Source organism: Haliotis rufescens, unplaced genomic scaffold (genome assembly GCF_023055435.1).
Source record: "Haliotis rufescens isolate VD_foot unplaced genomic scaffold, xgHalRufe1.0.p SCAF_1, whole genome shotgun sequence".
NCBI lineage: Eukaryota > Metazoa > Mollusca > Gastropoda > Lepetellida > Haliotidae > Haliotis > Haliotis rufescens.
The window spans coordinates 35,689,964-35,709,511 of record NW_025963779.1 but is presented as its reverse complement, the minus strand read 5'-3'; the positions used below and the strand labels follow the sequence as shown (position 1 = coordinate 35,709,511).

The window sequence follows — 19,548 nt, the reverse complement described above, 5'->3', positions numbered from 1 at the left end:
CATTCACAAATATATTCACAAATTCATTTTATTGCTGTTAATTTACAGTCCGTGTACAAAGTGCATTGTATAGAAAACCTGTGCCTTGCTTTTGTTATAATTACCGAATGCAATATTATAAAGGTGAAGGGTATACATTTACACCCTAGATCAAGTCATACTATCTTGTGTTGTGTCATGCCAAATACAGACATATGTTTGGCAGTGTTTTCACTGGGGTTTGACAAAAAGTTGATTATTCTTGTGCCGGAGAACGTTTGATGTATTCTTACACCAGAGGAAAATATCCACAGGGCACTGAAATACAGGTATCGGAGGTGTTTGATGTCAGATGCCCAATTTGTAGCCATTAAAGATGAAATTAAAGGATTAAAGGAATTGCAAAAGTTCTCTGTGACAAACTTCAACTTTCCTCATTGGATCATGAACAACGTGTAACAAGTGTCTGAAACGTCAATAAGCATAGGACCAACAGCTATAAATATATTATTTTCTGTTGTAAGTAGGCCCATGTTTATTAGTGTATGGTTGATTGAAAAAGAATATAATACCTCACTGGCAATAATTTTACCAGAAATAGTGTAAAACTAGAAACATTTGATGAACATTGCAACCGCAATTATCATCAGCAATGCTGTGTGAGGAATGTTATCAATAATCATATCAACTACATCATTTCCCAGGGGTACACTCCATTGTGTAACATGACTGCCCAATCTCGCTAAGTGCCTGCGGCCATTTTGAATTACCTCAATTCTCCACCCGTGTCACGTAATGTAATGATAGCGTTAATGTCCATAAAACCACGACAGGTGGACGTTTGGACGCGGTCAGCTCGAGCATGTGGCTGCCTATGCATTTAGATCAAAGGCTGCCTGGTTTAATTGTTACATTGTGCTAAGTTAAATGTTTTATTGACGTAATCCGCGTGGCTAATTTGCTTATTTAATGTTTCCCTTGCTGTCGCAAGTCCGTGTAATGTCGTAAACACCCTCGAGGGTGATCTGAAACCCAACAGGTAGAAGTCACTTTACTTGTAAATTTGCATTTGTGATAAATGTTAGCCGAATCCCAACCGAGCAGAACATGTTTCTATTGCGAATTAAGAAGTCCATGTAAAGTTAGAAATACGTTCAACATGATTATTTTCTAAACATAAGTTAAAACGTGTTTATCCAGGAACCACGACATGTGCACTAATTGGTTCAGGTGGCATGTGTCAATGAACACTGAAAAATATGGGTCCACTTTTTAGCATTAGGAGTCCCATAGCTCTATATTTCTGATACACGATGCGAGCATGAGGCCTACAGTCTGAACAGTGTTACATGACTCGTCGTCATCCCTGTGTTCTTGGTGTGAATGTAGCTCAACCTGCCGCACATATCTAACGCCAAAGACAGTTTTTCATAAATATTCAGGAAAGAGGCCTGCTGGGTGAGTCAGACCAGAAGATTAATTGTTTTTAGACCTAAAGAAGTTCAGTATGCATCTGTTAAGCTGATATCATAATATGCCCTGACGGTGCTAACTTAGATTCTTTTACAATAAAAGCTATGAAACCATTTCCATAATCATAAGAAATCTCTGCTCCTTTGTACGATTTCGACTTCGTCATAAACTTGTGTTTACGAATCACTATTAAATATTGATGATACCAGGTGTTCACGAAAAGGTGAGCGCATCCTGCCCTACCGGTGGAACCCGGCACAAACACATGCATTTGCCAACTGAAAACACACGGGAACAAATGAAAATAGGGATTCCATCGGACTTTATTATTGTCAATGATGAGTAAAATTTGGAAATGTCCACATGTCGACCATAAAACGTTTTGAAAGCTAAAAAGGCCTTGAACCCTGATCAAACACTATTTTAGCAAGAGTCGTAGCAAGAGACGCTCTATGAAATCTTCACAGAACGATCATGCTCGATTGTACATCGAAATGTAGACACAAAATGCTGGAGTTTCTCGATATAAAGGGAAAGTAATCCCTCTTGTTGTACAGTCTTGTGGTTTTTTTATTATTCCACTGAATCGTTATGAATAGAAACAGATGAGGCGGTTTCACTGTTTGTTTTCTCTCGAAGAAGGATTGCACACGCAAAAAGGACATACGGTAGCATTATGCCTATATTGTTAACAATGGCCCCTGCCCTTATGCTTCAAATTAATTGTAACTAGAAAGTCCCCTCTTTAACCCTCTATAACGGAAATGCCCATAGTCGTTATTTTTGTCAAGATGAAAAAGTTGTATTGATCTTGATGTAACTTGGCCAGCCACCATTATCACTGTTACACAATATAGATTGCATCCCGCGTACAGTGAAGTAACGTCAGATTCATATCTGCCGAAACCATCAATGGGTTTATTCAGCAGCACCGATTAGCATCTGCGCTTCTCTATATCAACCACAAAGGCCTTAATTTGATTTAAATTGAATGATTAATGAAGGTCCTACATCAATTGAAGCCATAGCTGTTAACTATAAGGTGACGATGTGTTCGGAGTAGGCCTTCGATAACTATCATGTCGGAACTGACATTTTTGGAGACGAATGTCCCCAGGGCAAAGTAGGGATAATTCAGGGTTCGCGAGACGAGAGTATAGGCAGCGGGGGACTTAATAGCGTTTGGGTGATGTGTTACGATGTGTTACAAATGTAAAGTGCTGGCCGGTGTTTTTATAGCGTAGATTGGGTGTTGCTGTAATAGGGATTTGATGTAATGGTTGTAAGGGTATTCACGGTGAATAAAGTAAGCTATCCTTAGCTCCTTTGTAAGGGAGCCTCGATGCCATAGGTCAATGACCTCAACAGCACACAGACATTTCCAATTAGAGAAAAATGGGCAAAGTTCCTTGACACAAATTGTGACGATTATTATAACATTACAATGAAACATGTTAGGATTTTGCAATATGAATGCTTACGACAATGGTAAGCTAATAGGCTTTTATGCACGTCTTTGCATTTACATATGGACTTTCTACAAGGATATTCGTACAGTACTGGAGTAGCAAACTTAGAGTAGCAAAAAGTTGCAATCGAGTAAAGAGTCAAATGCATAAGACACATTACCCAGAAATGCTAAGTTCACACTATGTGTATATTGAAAGTATCGTAGCCCTTATCCAGTACTTGTATACGCAAATCATAAGGTAGTAATGGTGATCCTTGTCTTACCCTAGTCAGTAGCTGGTGAAGTATTCGACCAGGCACTTGACTGATACATGGAGAATATATGGGGGAGGTCTGATTACACCAGTATAAGTGTGTTAAACTAGAGAATCTACTTTATTCGTAAGAATGTTCTTTTCAGATGCCATACACACGATGGTAATAGCATACCAAAATGGCCTTATAACTTATCTATAAAGGTAAATAAACTTTCCAGCAAATATGTTAGAAATAGCAACTTAAAACGATTTGTTCCCGGTGTCATTCAGTTGCTGGAAACGTCTCTATATCCTACTATTTCTTCCGTTCCTATTCGCCATTTCAGCAATATCGTTGAGTCATGTCTGAATGTTAGGTGTGGAACCAGCTGTTGACATGGAGATCGTGACTGCCGGACGATTGCCCTGATAAACACAAGGACATCTCCAAGGCCGGGCACCTGGTACTGTCCGTCTTTGTCAGTAGGCTTGGGCATGATAGGTAGCAGTCGCCTGTATGTGTCAAACGCATCTAGTGCACACTATCATTTGAAATTTAGTTGGCTTCCGTTCCTTTGGTCACAAAGTCCTTGTGTGTGGTCACGTATCAAGGTCAAAAGCGCCACCTTTCGGGCGAGCGTAGTGAACATGTTTGGTTAATTGCACTCCATGACGGGCAGTTGCGTTTGCGGTAATTGAATCAATATTGGATCGTGTAAAACGTATTTCTTGAATTAGCAATGGAAGTCTTGTTTCTTTGATCATGTAATAGTATCTAATCGCATCATCCATGCCTCGCATGATTGTGATCATGTTACGAGATTGGTAAGTCTAATTTTGGATTTGATTAAATTATATTACACAGGAATGTGTCAATAGAACTTAATGGCTAAGGTTTGCCCCTCATTCGGCAAATTTTCAACTATATCATGGCTACCCGCCAAGTAAACTCGGACAGAAGAGTAGTATTTAACATCTTAATTTTAAGTAGAATGCCTCTTACGGCAAGGAGTGTGTGAGTGAGTTTAACGCCGCTTTTAACAGTATTCCAGTTGCATCACGGCGTATCAGCTTAATGTGTGAGGAAAGCCCAAAGTGATACAGGTCTGAGACGTTTACCACTTCGGTGAAACCGTCGAGCACAGGTATGGTGCTGACAAACCTAGAAACATAATCGGGGCGAACCGGTTTTCAGACCCACAATCATAGATTTCTGGCGTGCCCAAGGGACGCAACTCTGCACAGCGAATTGCGGCGCCTCAGACGACTGGGCCACCCGTGCCCCCCTTACGGCAAGGATGGGTTGCTGAAAACCTATTCTCCACCCGAATCTTCAGGGATGTTGTGAGGACTACACAGAAACCATCATAGAACAGTAAGGATCTAACCTACCCTCGGGAATACCAAAATAGCCAGAAGAATTTGTTCTATGCATTTATCTTAGTAAACTTGCCTACTTAATAAAAGGCTGATTTTTAAAGAACAAAATCTATTCAATGTAGCAACCACATGAGTTCAACAGAGGTTCATGCAAAAACGTTGTTAGCTTTGTGCAAGAAGCTTTCATGACATATACATTTCCTTTGCGTCAGACGGACGCACGTATTAACCTATGTCAGCATACAGCCTGGGGGTAACCGTCTCCATGTTGCATGTACAGCACCACACCGTGTCGAGCATGTACATAGACAGATAGCGATAATGGGGGGACTAACGAGATCTGTCACTCTGTAATCTCATTCGAACCAGCCCTGGCTTCATAGCTTGCGTCACGCTACAGGTCAGCCCTATTCGTGTAGACATGGCGCTGTTACAGCGTCGTTATGCTCGACAATGTCACTTAGTTGCTGGTCCTGGTTGCCGGTTCATGAGTTGTCAGAAAGTAGATTGTACGTGCAACGACTTCAAGGTTGCAGTTCTTCAGAATGAACCAAATTCTCCTTCGTATAGTGAGGTCTTCATAAAATTGTGCTTCAGTTATTTTGATACTATCTAAAAGAAACTACATTAGAAAATGGTATTGCTTGTCATACTCTTTCTGATATTTTAATAAATCTAATGTGAATTGTCCATCTGAATGTTGTCTTGAAGGAAAAGGTGTCAGTTACAGACATACATAGTGAATACCGACGGGAGATTCTTAGAATTGCCTTCATACGTCTCGCAATCATTTAACCATCCTGAAGTCTTCGGCGTATCTTCCACTACACCATTTTTGTATATCCATATCATTGCGGTAATATGCAATATTAGGATATATAATATGCTATAACAGGATAACGTGTAGGTAATATGCAATATTAGGATAGGCCATATGCAATATTAGGTAAAAGTGTAGGCAATATGCAATATCAGGATAACGTGTAGGTAATATGCAATATCAGGATAACGTGTAGGTAATATGCAATAGTAGGATAGGCAATATGCAATATTAGGTAAAAGTGCAGGCAATATGCAATATCAGGATAACGTGTTGGTAAATAGAGGTTATCACGCGAGTGTGTTTGGGGATGGTAAATATCCTGCATTAGGAAAAAACATTGTATTTAGCGAGCCTTGGCGAGCTAAATACATAGTGTTTATTCCTAATACAGGATATTTACCATCCCCAAACAAACAAGCGTGATAACCTCTTTATCATATAATGTCATTCTTTAATTCTGTGCTTCAAAATCGCTTTCCCTCTCTCACAAACATTACCGAAACATTGCGAGTTACCTGGAATGCGCGCATTAATATTTATTACGTCACAGGGTAAGTGATGTGTCAGTCGGACAGTGACAGTAGCCAATATAGTTCCAACTGAAATCTGTTTCTTATACAGTGGCGAAGCAATATATACGCAAAATAACAATTGTTTTTAATTGCCTTTCGCGGCAATCCATCGGTCTGTCCGCTAGAGTAACTGCCCTTCGTCAAAGGGAAGCTACTCTAACCCTAGTCTATGAGACGTCACGGCCACGGTCAGACGTTGTTGACACTCGGTCTGTCCTGTCATTACAATAAGAAGTGTAGTCAGATGTACACACAGCGACAAAACGAAACAAGGTAACAATTCAATTTCCGCCAAATCCAACTATTTCAGTTTGTGGAGGAGGTTTCAAGCCGCAGAGGTCTACAAGCACAGATATGGCTACTGATCCCGCTTGGCTAGGCCTCGTGCCCTCGCCAAATTGTTTCGAAATTTATATCTCCAAAGTTGCCAAAACTTATAAAATGCCTTAGCAACGTCACAGTTAGACACAGATTTTCAGTATATTAGACTGTTCTTTTGATAATGATGGCAATTATCCCTGTAGTTTTCCAGATTCCCGATGGTTAATTCTGACTCGATCGCCGAATGACAAGGGCGACGCCATGTTTGTTTATAAACAGTGAAAGTAGTCCCTACTTGACCTTTGATATTTGCATCTCTATCCGCATATGACCCCAACGGATATCGTTTTTATCCGTTGGCTTTATCCTGCCGAGAAACCTACCCATTATATGATGATATGCAATATCAGGATAATGTGTAGGTAATATTCAATATCAGGATAACGTGTAGGTAATATGCAATATTAGGAAACGAGAAAAGTAGAAGCGTCTACCACCATCGATTGCTGTGATACCATGCTTACCTAAGACAGGTAATGTATATACATGGTAAGGATTTATGTATCGGTATGACGTGACAATAAGCTTCTTATGCCTGGTCGTGTTTTCTGCCAAGCTGATTGTTCCCAGAGGACACGATGCAGAAGGGTTGATAAGTACCTTACATCGATTGGACGAACAAAATCATAAAACCCACAATTATCTTGCAGCGAATGCAAGGAGGACGTCTTCAAGTTGCATTTAGAAGCTGTAGTATCAATGAGTTGACATTTATCATCCAAAACTGGCTCCCACAGGAGATATCGCTTGGATGAGATCAAGCGATATCTACACTGTAGATATCGCTGCAATGAAATTACATCACAATGCTTTGCAGACCATTGTGACATCACTGGTTACCATGACGTCACAATCAAATGACATCACTAATGGCTCTGCTACTGAAGCTGTTTGCAGTACTTTTTACACTGAAGACACTGCTAATTTCTGTCTACAAATTGAAAAAGTTTAAAGAATGATGTTGGATGATAAATAAAATCTCACCCTCGTGTCTTTTGATATCAAATATATCAACACTCGTTGATAAAAGTGGCAAAAATCCTCGGCAAGCCTCGGATTTTTCCACTTTTATCAACTCGTGTTGATATATTTGATATCAAAAGACACTCGGGTGAGATTCTCTATGTATTTCAACTTCTTTATTTATTATTTTGCTAGTATCAAGCGACCCGCAAAGATCCGGATTAGAACAGGTCTTCAGCGACCCATGCTTGCCGTAAGAGACGACTATGCTTGTAAGATCGGGTGGTCAGGTTCGGTGACTTGGTTTATGCATGTCGTCGTATCCCGCTTGCGTGGATCGATGCTCATGTTGTCAATCACTGGATTGTCTGGTGCATAGTCGTTTATTTACAGACCGCCCTCATATAGCTTGAATATTGCGTGGGGCGTTAAACAAAAAAAAAAGTAGCTAGTAGCAAGCAGGTATTGTATTGAGGATACCTGTTGAAGCCAAATACCTGGTTGAAAGGTGGGAATCGTCAATTTCATAATCATTTTTGCGTATCAATTCGAACACTGCTTTTGTGGAAGTTAGTGCCAGTAGTGTTCTCACAACGTTTGTTTCTGATTAATGTAAAAAAGCACAATAAAACAACAATAATTACTCCAAAGGTTAACATAGAACGTGAACCCAACCACACCCTTGTTCTGAGACTGGTCGGAGATACACCAGACTCCTTGTATACGATCAGCATTCCCACCCGTTTGCCGTAGGATAGGGCACTTCGCCATACACGATGCTACACGATACTGCAAAATAAGCAAACCCGTGCAGGGGAATATAAATACGCACAGCGTCTGTAACAGCATACATCAGCACAGCTTTTAGCTTCATCGGTGACCATCTGGCGATGTCAGGGTCGGACTGTTGTTGTTGGCACCCAAACAGTGTTTTTGATAGTATCGCCCTTGTGGGACCAAAGAAAGAATTCCTTTAAGTGGTATCGTTTCCGGATGTTCCTTGCTCGCGTTATTATGTATGGAACGTAATTCTGTGTGTCTCGAAGATGCATTCCTTGTCTGCTGCGTAATATTGAACCAGGTAGATTACGCCTGATTAATCCAGTATTTTGGGAAAATATAATTTGATAAGTGATGTGGCATACCCCGTGGCCATTGCGAGTTGGAAAAGGTCCCCGGTAACCTTCGTAAGAAGCTAGTAAATGCATCGAGAACTCAGGTTCCGTGACTTCATTGATTGCCTCTCAAAGCATCCCGACGATGCGGGTCACTGCTCATCATTCACTGGTTTGTCTGGTCCAGAGCTGATTGTATACAGAACTCCTTGACAAAGCTGGAATATTGTGACATCGGCGCTAAATAACAAACACCATTATTGTATCAGGCATCAACGATAATTCGGTTTGTGGCTAACAACCACACACATGTCAAAAGCTATCAAGTGAACCTGTACGCTTCCGTACACCACAAGTGATTATACTGACGACTGTTGCAAGGTGTTCCACACCGCTCCTTGTGATGAATGTCGACAGATGGATGATGTGGAAGGGAGGTCTGCCAAGCTCCTTCGGTCACGGTGCACTTGTATACAGACACATTGGCAACACCCTCCAAGAGTATATATCGCCCAAACTAGTTTGAGAGTTTGCAGTGCACAGTTCATGTTGCTCAAGGAAAATTTGATACTTGACAAAGTGATAATGTGTATGGTTAGAACGTGACCCACAAGTGAGTCTTGGTCAGACCAACTGATGGTTGATGGTACGAGCAATGAAATATGTATTTATCAGATTCCCAGCAGAATGTCATGCCATTGTGACCACCGAATCACCAAAATCAGTTGCTATTGCAACAGTGGGGCTATGGGACATATGGAGACACCGAATCCCGACGAGATGAGTTAACATTAATGGTACCATGCATCTTATTAAAGTATGCAGCGCATTTCCTCATTTTCACGTGTTAAATTGGTGTTGTAGAACAATTCATTTAATCACGTTGCTTCGTTGCGTCTTGAAATAGTGACCTCCTCCGTGGTCTAGTGGTAGAGCGGAAGGTCCGGAGTTCGATACCCGGCCGCGTCATACCTAAAGATGGTTCTTGTTGTTACCCTGTCAGGCGCTCGGCATTAAAGGGCTAAAACAAGGACTGGTCGGCTCGGAGTCAGTATACTGTGTCACGGGGAATTCATGTTAAACTGCGGCATGGTATCTCAGTGTACTAGCACTATAAATCGGCATCGGTCCGGACTAGTACAAGCAGTCACACACACACACACACACACACACACACGCGCGCGCGCGCGCGTGCATGCACGTCGCTATATAAGTGGAATAATCTTGGACGCGACGTTAACCCCAATTTCGCCGTACCTCACCTCATCTTGAAATAGTGTGTGCACAGCGTGGTTATATCCAGGATCAGTGGATGCTTGTTCACCTACTATGAATGCGTGGTTATTGATATTTGTTAGGTTATTACTTTATCGACCTACTTACTTCGTTACATCGTCAATCAAATGGATCTAAATTGCCACATCGATCAGCTATGTACAAATACTCCTACCTATCGTACATAGATCGCTCCAGTGCCAGGCTTAGCCTGTGTACTGTGGCAATATGGAAGTACCCTATGTCTACAGATGTAACAAAAGCTGTATTGTATAAATGCCCGTTGTGGTTCATTGATGCAGCGTCGGTCCAAATACATTGATTTCAACAGCTGGTGAGAATGGGATAGATTATGACAGCTATGTGGCACGATATATTCAAATACGTGCCCTTGCATTGCAGTTAAAATAGGTAAAATAACATGGTATGACACTAACTGAAATGCCCTTTCACATGACATGAATTACAGTATTGACGTACAATTGTACGTAATTTGTTTGTTTTTTTCTATATGAATGCGTTGAATAGGTTATCGATTTTGGTATACACTGGAGTTTCTAGTCGTTTGATCGGTCACTCATTTTGACATATACAGTGAACTAACATGGTGAACTAAAATACAGTGAACGGAATAGTCTTGGTTACCGTTGAGGGCAGGCTTTATGGAGGCCAAAGTCCAGTAAAGCTGGACGATAGTTTCGATACTTCATCTTTGAATTCCGGCGTCTGGCCAGACGCAGTCTTGATCGCCCCATGGGGAGTTTTCCTATAAACTCCGACACCAGGTGTCCCTGGAGTAGATTTGTATCGATCCTGTATACCACCCCCAGTCGTCCCCATCAATAATGTACACTTGGCGGGCTACTGGTTCTAGTAGAGCGCATATGTTATTGTAAAAACGACACGTGGTGGTGTCTTCTGACAGCGGTCGAGATTGCAACTTGGTAACTGGAGCTGTTAAAATGGTCTTCATTTCTGGATCCCGTGCGATCTTATGTAGTTGTTGAAGAGTGTGTGAAGGCTGCGAACAGGTTATACGGATGAATCGCGTGGACCCCAAACTCAGTGTGATCGTGGTGGCACGGGGGCCCAGAAATGCGTTCTTTAGGTCGTGGTTTCGAATCCCAGAACCGCATTGATGATGTGGGTGATCGTGGGTTTCTGCTAATGCCCAAACCTGTATCACTTCGATCTTTCGTCCTAAATTAATCTGGCACACCGTAATATAACTGAAATCCTATTTAAAGCGGCATAAAACCGAACTCACTCACGCACCTACTTTAGATGATCGTCTTACACCTTCAATGAAAAGTCGTATAATCGTGTCGCTCGTGTTGGATTATAACTCAATTTTGAAGCCTGATAATTGAGACCCGTGAAGATCCGGGGTAGAATAGGTCTTCCGCAATCCATGCTTGTCGACTATGATTGTCGTAAGACGCGACTAACGGGATCGGGTGGTCAGACTCGCTGACATGGTTGGTGCATGTCATCGATCCCAATTGTGTGGATCGATGCTCATGATATTAATCACTGGATTGTCTGGTCCAGACTCGATTATTTACAGACCGCCGTCATATAGCTGGAATATTTCCGAGTGCGGCGTTAAACAACAAACCAACCAACCTGATAATTGACAACGTGATGCGTGAGTACTGTTCAGTATCCCTATTGTAATATTACACTGACCTGCTAAGTTCAATATGTGATCTTGCCGTGAAGTTTATTAAGGATACCCAATCTCAAAATCCTGTCCTATGCAAATTGGGGCGTGTGATACCTGTAGTTCAGGGCATGCTTACACAAACACACGGTGTCATCACTGTTTTTCAGTGGTCCAGTGGTGAATTTCATATCATTGATCACTGATCCATTCACACATTTTTCACCTGTTTGCTTTTTTACGCCCTATGGAATCGACGGATAATCGAGACTGGTTGTTCTCCGGCTTTGAGTTTATATTACAGAACAGTAAGAACATTTTCTTTACGAGTACCATCGATGTCATGTCTCTCTGGTATCTCAGGTTCACATGCGATACATACCGTCAATACACTGAGGTACTGTGTAAACTTCTAGTTACCTATACCATCTCCTCTGAGAATAACGCCTCCCGTGATGGTCGGGTTGTTTACTCTACCTAATTCAGTCAGTCAACCAAACATCAATAGTTAATGTTTTCTTGCCAGAGGGAGTTTCTCTGTCAGAGACGCGTGTTGCGATTTCGAGTCTGATAGAGTTTCGATTTTTTGTCTTTGAATACATCAATACGTCAATCGGGAAAAGAAAATGAATCAGTCAGGTCCGAATACTAGACTTAGCGCTCGGTCCGTTATCTGTAAGCCGTACAATAGAAACTGTACCCCGAGGCCGCTATATCAATAACACCTATTGATCAGGTGGCTAAAGGTTTGGTATCAGTACTGATTCAATGGAAGACAACACTACACAAATCAGCGTGATTCTGGTGAAATTATGGCCCAAAGGTTAGGAAAACATTTGACCTCCTTTGATTTCCTCTTAATAAACTCCTCCGTTCGACGAACTTTCATAAATAATAATATTATATTATTGTATAATAAGAATATTTTACAGAACCAAAAAATCAACACTACATATTGATCAATGACTTATAAACCAGGAAGGCTAGTTCACTTACCCTGAATAACTGCTTATGGCCCCTCATTTCCTAGCGGGTCAGGTGGGTGGTTAAAGCGTTCATCATCACAAGACCCGAGTTTATTCCCTACATGGGTACAATCTGTGAAGCCCATGTGGTAATACTAGAATATTGCTAAGAGCGGCCTGAAATCCACTCATTTATTGCATTTTAAAACTATGGAGATAATGTTTTTGAAAGTTGACCCATTATTTTCAAATGTCAAATTGACGCCCAAATGTTCAAATATTTAACGCCGAGGACACAATAACTGTCTCCATTTTGCGTGTCCATGTCCCTGTGTACAGTGGTAGGTTCACAAGGCCTTCCCCGGTCATGCCACTCTCAATGCCTGACACTATGTACCTCGTGTAATTTTGGCAAGTGGATACGGTTATGGAGGAAAACATAATCATTTGTATCCAGCCGGGTTCAGCTTGTGTGAACGAAAACGTTATAAATTATTGACATGTCAGTATCATGAACTCTCTGTACTGTGAAAACTACTTTCGTGTTCGTGCGTAATCCGACCACGCCCTCAGACCTAACATACATGAAATACCAATGTATCTCCCTTCCACGGTACGTTAAGTACCAGCCCTCGGAATCCTTGCTCCCTTATTAAATATGCATCTGAACTAAGGTCAAAGACCATTTCGTCTTTGGTACGATGTGTCCGGAACAAGAGGTTAACGATGGCATTTATTATGTCATGTAGAGACACTTTGTCCAGTTCATGTTCGCTAGGTTGTCGCCACTAAGTCGTCGCCACTAAGTCAGATGAACATACGTCGAGCATACGTCGAACCAGATTAATCGTTTGAAACAAAGAAGTAGCGAGACGAGTAGCTGTGGAACTGACAAGATAACAAATGCAAAAGTATGACAGGTTACATTGTTTTACAGGAGACGATGCGAGTTCAGGACAAGGCGTTGCTTGGACAACTGCAGCGTTGCCAGGAGACGATTGAGAGTATTAAACAACAGAGAGCGCTATGGGAGGAATGTTCGGAGGATGATCTGGATGAGGGTGATGAAGACCATTGGGAAGATTGGGAAATATCAGGTGAGGCTGGGCTATATGGACTACGCTGCAGTGCGAGGTGGTATTAATATCTAGGTTTGTTTGCTGTTCACGCCGCCCTCCGCAATATGCCAGATATATGACGGCAGTATGTAAATAATCGAGTCTGGGCAAGACATTCCAGTGATTGACAACATGAGCATCGATCTACGCAACTGGGAGACGATGACATGCATCAACCAAGTCAGCGAGCCTGACCACCCGATCCCGTTTTGCACCTCTTACGAAAAGTAACCCGTATCTTCACGATACCTGTATATTCATTGGAAACTGGACGCGATGAAAAACTACATGAAACGAAGTTCAAAATCTCTACATTGAAATCACAGAATCTCCATTCTACCATGACGCAATGACAAAACAAACGCGAACACTTTGGTTAAAGCGAAATTGATTTGTGGCATCCGTTGAGCCTAATATTTTCATATTTGGGGCGAATTCGGGGATCAGGGAAGATCCGTTTTACCACTTCACTGAGACACATTAAAATCATTTTTTCAAAACATGCCTAGAGAAGGTGAAGCGACCGTTGTGTGTTTTCATAAACTCATTATAACGCGGTAGATATGAGGACATAGTTGGTGATAGCATCGCGCCAAACGTCAAGCTGAGTACTACTAATTTGTTCGTCAAGGTTTCCGCCTGAAATATATCGCCCAACTTCCTGTAACCAATGTAGGAACCACAACACGTTATTTAGCAGCGTTAATGAAGTAAGATCAGTATTGGTGGGTTTCCGAAAAAAATCATTTTCTTTCGCGGTTATGAGGTCATCAGCAAATCATGGTCTAAAGTAGATTCGATTTCGCTGGCGGACCAAACAGAATTCCGGATTCATGAAGGTCATGGTTAGAACCTGTTTTACGCCATTGCAATAATATAGTTTTGTAAATGATCTTGGTTTGAGCAACGAGCTACGCCTTCTAGGGTCGAGCTACATCACTTTGAAACATTTCGAACAAACTGCATCTCCAATAAACAATTTTGCAACATTCAACGTGCATTCCGGTAACATCAGAGATCAACGTTATCAGTTACATATAGTCTTGATAGTTCGCTGTGAAGTCACGCGTATCAAGATGAGATTGCATGTTAACATTGTGAGATCCTGAAAGTAATCAGAGGCAAGCTGGGAATCCGAGTGTACATCAATCACCCACTCTCGTAGGAGGATTAACGTCATCAAACATTAATGACTGGAGGTGTGGTACTCTCCACACAGCCAGGCTCCACTGTAAACAATGACCAGCCGTTCTTAGATACCGGAAGTATCTTTGTTTCTATGGCAACGAAACAAATTATCCGCGTAAATTCTTGCCAGATGTTATTTCCGATGCCAAAGAAATCAATAAAACGGAAGTAAGTTGACAAAATGGTAGTGGTTGTCGACCTAACAATAATTAAATCGACGTCAATAATATGGGTATTTGCGACGGCGGGAACTCGCTGGTACATATGCTTGGCCGTATGGTGCTTATCTGAGTTGTTAATTTGTAAATCATTTTGTCAGATGCTTTACAGATATTGGCCATTGTCGCACTGCATACGGTTTTTCTGAGTAAGAGCCATATTTAGGGTCAACAGTTTCATATTGTGGAGGGGTGGGAGGCTGGGTTATTTCTTAAACAATAAACTGTTCCCGAAAATACTGGAAAGAAATAATCTGTCCTCATGTTGTATACACACAAACGTTCACTGGACATGCTGAATGTTGTGAAACTAATGTGTAAGAAAACCCCATTGCTTGGCTCCACCTGAGAGATCAGTTGTATGTCTTGAATCACAGGCTGTCCGGACCCGTATGAGTGAGTGAGTGAGTTTGATTTTACGCCGCTTTTAGCAATATTCCAGCAATATCACGACGGGGGACACCAGAAATGGGCTTCGCACATTGTACCCATGTCGGGAATCGAACCCGGGTCTTCGGTGTGACGAGCGAACGCTTTAACCACGAGGCTACCCAACCGCCCCGGGACCCCTTTGAGATAAAGGACACTGTAACTTCCTTGGGTCTGTCTAATCGAACTATTTTCTCTATTTCAGAGTTTGAGCGGAGTTTTGCAGAGGGGTCAGAGTATGCGTCGTCGACGTTGTCAAGTAAAGACAGTCGATCTAGCGGCAGCACGACGACGAGCGGAGTGTCCAGTATGGCGTCACAACGGTCAGACAGATCAGATAGATCAGAGAAGTCAGAAAAGTCGCCCAGCATGTACCAGTTCTCTTCCCAGAATCCAACTTCAAAAGTGTCAAGGACAAACTCGTACTTCCGGCAAGACCTCGAGGTCACTGTGTGAAAACGGTTGTGATGGTTGTTGAGTGTACTTAATGTGTTGACTGTGATGTGATTGGACATCCTGCATTTCGCTTCCAATTGAGGATGAATCACGTTGATTCTTACCGACTGGACACCTTCAAGTTTGGTGCACAACTAAAATGTGATAGTGGAAGTCATTGTGTGCTTGTTCAGCTGTGATGATATATGAACATGTGCGGGCGTGTTTGCAAAGCATAATGTGCTAGACACTGCGGCTAAGTGGCGCTGCAACGTCACGTGACTTAGCATTACCCACACGAAGGTGCTACAATAACCATATTGGTACCGCACGAGGCTGTCGCAGTGGAATAAGTGCATCAAAACAAACGTTATCGACAGCGTTGTAGTAAGACAATTTGGGAGAAGATTCGTCAAGCAAATCAAAGTGTGGTTTTGTGAATGTGTGAAAGAAAACATAAGAGACACGGTTTGAACGTTTGATCAACGTTTACCAGGTCACGGTCGAAGCTAGTGACCTTTAGTATGAAGGGCGGCATTTATTAGTTTTGAATTGTTAAACCACGATCACAATATCATGGAACGGACGCGAGACATATCTAGTTTTTGTTTCTTTTTGTACAACTCTCCCATGACATGCTTCCAACTGCAATACAGAAGTGTATATGTATATAGCCTTTATACCCAGTCCTATCCGGTGTGTTATTGCCAATAGCTCCAGTGAATAACATCTTTCTCATTTCAATAAGAAGGGTTATGATAAAGTATTGATGGGCCACTAAACCCGGTAGCTATAATTCTGATCCCGTTAACTCTACCTTGTCCGTCTATTGTTTAAAGGTAGTAAACATACATTTATATTTTTAACTCACGGTCAAATGTCAATTTCAACTTTGTATTATGACACTCGATCCAAATATAGCAAACCACAGTGTGGCAGACATTGTGATGACATTAATCGTCCAATTAAACATTCAACCTTGAGGAAGACCATGCAGATGATTCCACAAACTAGGAAGAACACATATATATATTCAGTATTTCCTTTATCAAACTGTACTACCTCCATTATCACTTCCCGTCGTGTACATACACTGTATCGCAGGTTATGTTCATAGTCCTGGATCTGCGCGGGGGATATTTCACGAGGATAAGGCTGTTAATCAAACAGGTTCATATTACATATTGACCGAAAAAGATTATGATAGGCTATGGTTGGTAACGCTTTCGTGTGGAGATTTATACATATTCAGACACGTGTACAACTGTTAAAACTGTCTCAGAATAATAGGTTGATATTAACACACGACGTCAAGGGCTTGTGATGTAACGACACAACCAACACTAAGGGAAGATCGTTTGGTGAAATAAAATGTTACTTTTTGCCTACAAGTATATGTCGCAATGGAAAAAATGACCGTAAGTTACGTTATTTGAAATGTAAAATGATATTTGTCATCGATTTCATAATATAGTGTAAATAATATGAAATATAGTGTATGTAATATGTCGCGTGCAACCAAGAAACATGTAATAATGAGACGAAGGGAATGTACATGAACATCATGCGATACAAAAGACACGCGAGTTTTCGCCCACCTGTCACAAGTTTTCAATTGTTATGAAGATGGTACAAACTTGTTGATTCAGATTCAGATTCAGTTTCTTCACAGAAAAACCACCACCGGTGGTACATGAGCAGTTACAGATATATGTATGAACAGACAGAACAATGTTGCAGAAGAAACCTGGCACATGGACACCGGTTCTCGTGAATTAGCGGACATTTGCAACGTGAATCTCGACAATCGATGTGTTGTATATATTGTACATGATCCGACAGTGCTAAGCGCTTGCGCCTGGTGTTTCATAACAGTCGAATTGTTTAGACAAGCTAAGCTTTCAAAAATGATCAAGATTTGATTTGGAATGGCAAGTATCTGTGTCCACATACCAGGCATAAATTCGTGCTATTTAGTGCATGCATTATTGTTGGACCTAATATGTCTTTGATTTTGGGGCCGAGCACGTCTGTCCCTTCAGAAGGTCTCTGAACGGTGTTGGTGGGATTCAAGGCAACAAAACCACTATACTAATGAAGTCGTTCCTTGCCTTTTCAGAATTGAGACTTGATTCTAATAAAAAGGTCAAATTGTTCTTCGATATTACTGGAACTTTATATTTTATGTTATGTGCATTGTACAGTAAAGCGCCTGTTGAAAGTTATCCTGTGTGTATTTTGTGTTTGGGCCTTGATAACCAACAGAAACTCGGCGGATATTCATGGAATACTTTCTTCTGGACGTACACCAAGGCCTCCAGGGTTCACCATTGACCTGGAATTCACACAATTCATACGTAATGTTCACAGGTACTGTGACATTCTACATATTACCTGGCATGTTCGCTGACACTTACCATCTCAGCGCATTTACAGTGTGTTGTCTCATTAGGGACCGATCATTTGATATTCGGGAGGATGGGGGGTAGGGGAGCTGGGATTTTATTGAGAAAAATATTCATTGTCCCTGAATATGCTTTTAAAAAATAATTATAGCTATAATGGATAGAATTATCATTAAACCGCCCGCAAAAAATGAGCGGGCCACTGTAATTTGATAATGCCCTCATTTGGCTTGACGAGGGGCCATTATCACGCCCGGTGACGTGATAGGATAGGAAGGTGACGTCACGTTCAATAGTGACGTCATCTTGTTTGTTCTAAGACGTTTCCATATTTGTAAAACTGGGTCAGTGACATTCGTGTTGATTGCAGTAAATGTTTCCAAACCGATGTTGTTGTTTCTTTTTATTTGAGAACAAATTCCATCCACGCTATTTTTCAGGGCATTATCATTAGCAGAAGCCCTCTGTCGGGCAGTAAATGGAAGACCTCGGGCTTCTACAAATGATAATGCCCTGAATAGCGTTACCCTTATAGTATGCTTCAGACCTTTGACAAAAATAATTGCCTGCCAAAACAATTACATTGTTGCAAGGTGTTTTTCTTTTTTAATAATCAGGCTCATAGTTTTGAGAAAAAGAACATTATCATTTAAACATATCTCGATGCAACATCCCCTAGAATATCAAATGGACGGCCCCTTATACTTTGTGACCATAACAGGAAGGTAACCACAAGGTTGACGTTTCTGGCAACTTCATCAACCGATATCCTTAGCAAATGGACCTGGGGAAATGGCACTAGGTGTATGTCGCAGTTGAATACCACGGGCACCAGTTCATCATTTAAATACGATGTAGATTGAACATGCAGCATTGCCGGAGGAAACGTCGCACTGGAAATTAAAATGAATGAGAATATTTGCCTTTCAGTGCACCATAGAATTTCCATGGAGGTATAAAAACACGGAAATAAATGCCGCCATTGGGTGGGGAGTGGATGTAATAGACATCGATTTCACAGCCATAATTCAAATCGGTTTTGATCACAATCTCCATGCCTCAAGGTGAGGGGTGTTGCATCGTTTTGTAGTCATGACAACCTTTCCAGTGTAGTCAGCATCATCAATCGATTTCCTGTACAGTATGATATAATACAACCATAATCATGGCTTCATTAATCAAGCCAGAATCCCACATGCACAGTGTCCACACAACAGCTGTGCTGTATAAATACACACATACTCCCGATGTAACGGCAGAAGTATGGACTTTAAGTGATTGGTCCTCCTGATGAGGATGGAGCTAGACAGTGCAGACTTTCCAGTTGCAGTACAATACAATACAAGTGTGCGCTCTATCGATCTGCTACATATACACACTGTGAGTGAGTTTATACGACGCTGCTTTGAACAGTATTTCAGTTATATCACGCCGCTTCAGCTTGGTGTGGGTGAAGGAGG

At 41.5% G+C, this 19,548-nt stretch overlaps 1 protein-coding gene across 3 annotated transcripts in view; it reads left to right on the top strand.

The window, feature by feature from the left end:
* Positions 1-17,908, top strand: part of LOC124139504 — a 46,946-nt gene extending 29,038 nt beyond the window's left edge. For all 3 annotated transcript variants that reach the window (XM_046506622.2, XM_046506620.2, XM_046506619.2), the window contains 2 exons: positions 13,233-13,392; positions 15,454-17,908. In XM_046506622.2, coding sequence (XP_046362578.2) covers positions 13,233-13,392; positions 15,454-15,704 — 411 coding nt within the window. In that variant the 3' untranslated portion in view covers positions 15,705-17,908. The remainder of the gene's footprint in view (positions 1-13,232; positions 13,393-15,453) is intronic.
* The last annotated feature ends 1,640 nt before the right edge of the window (positions 17,909-19,548 follow it).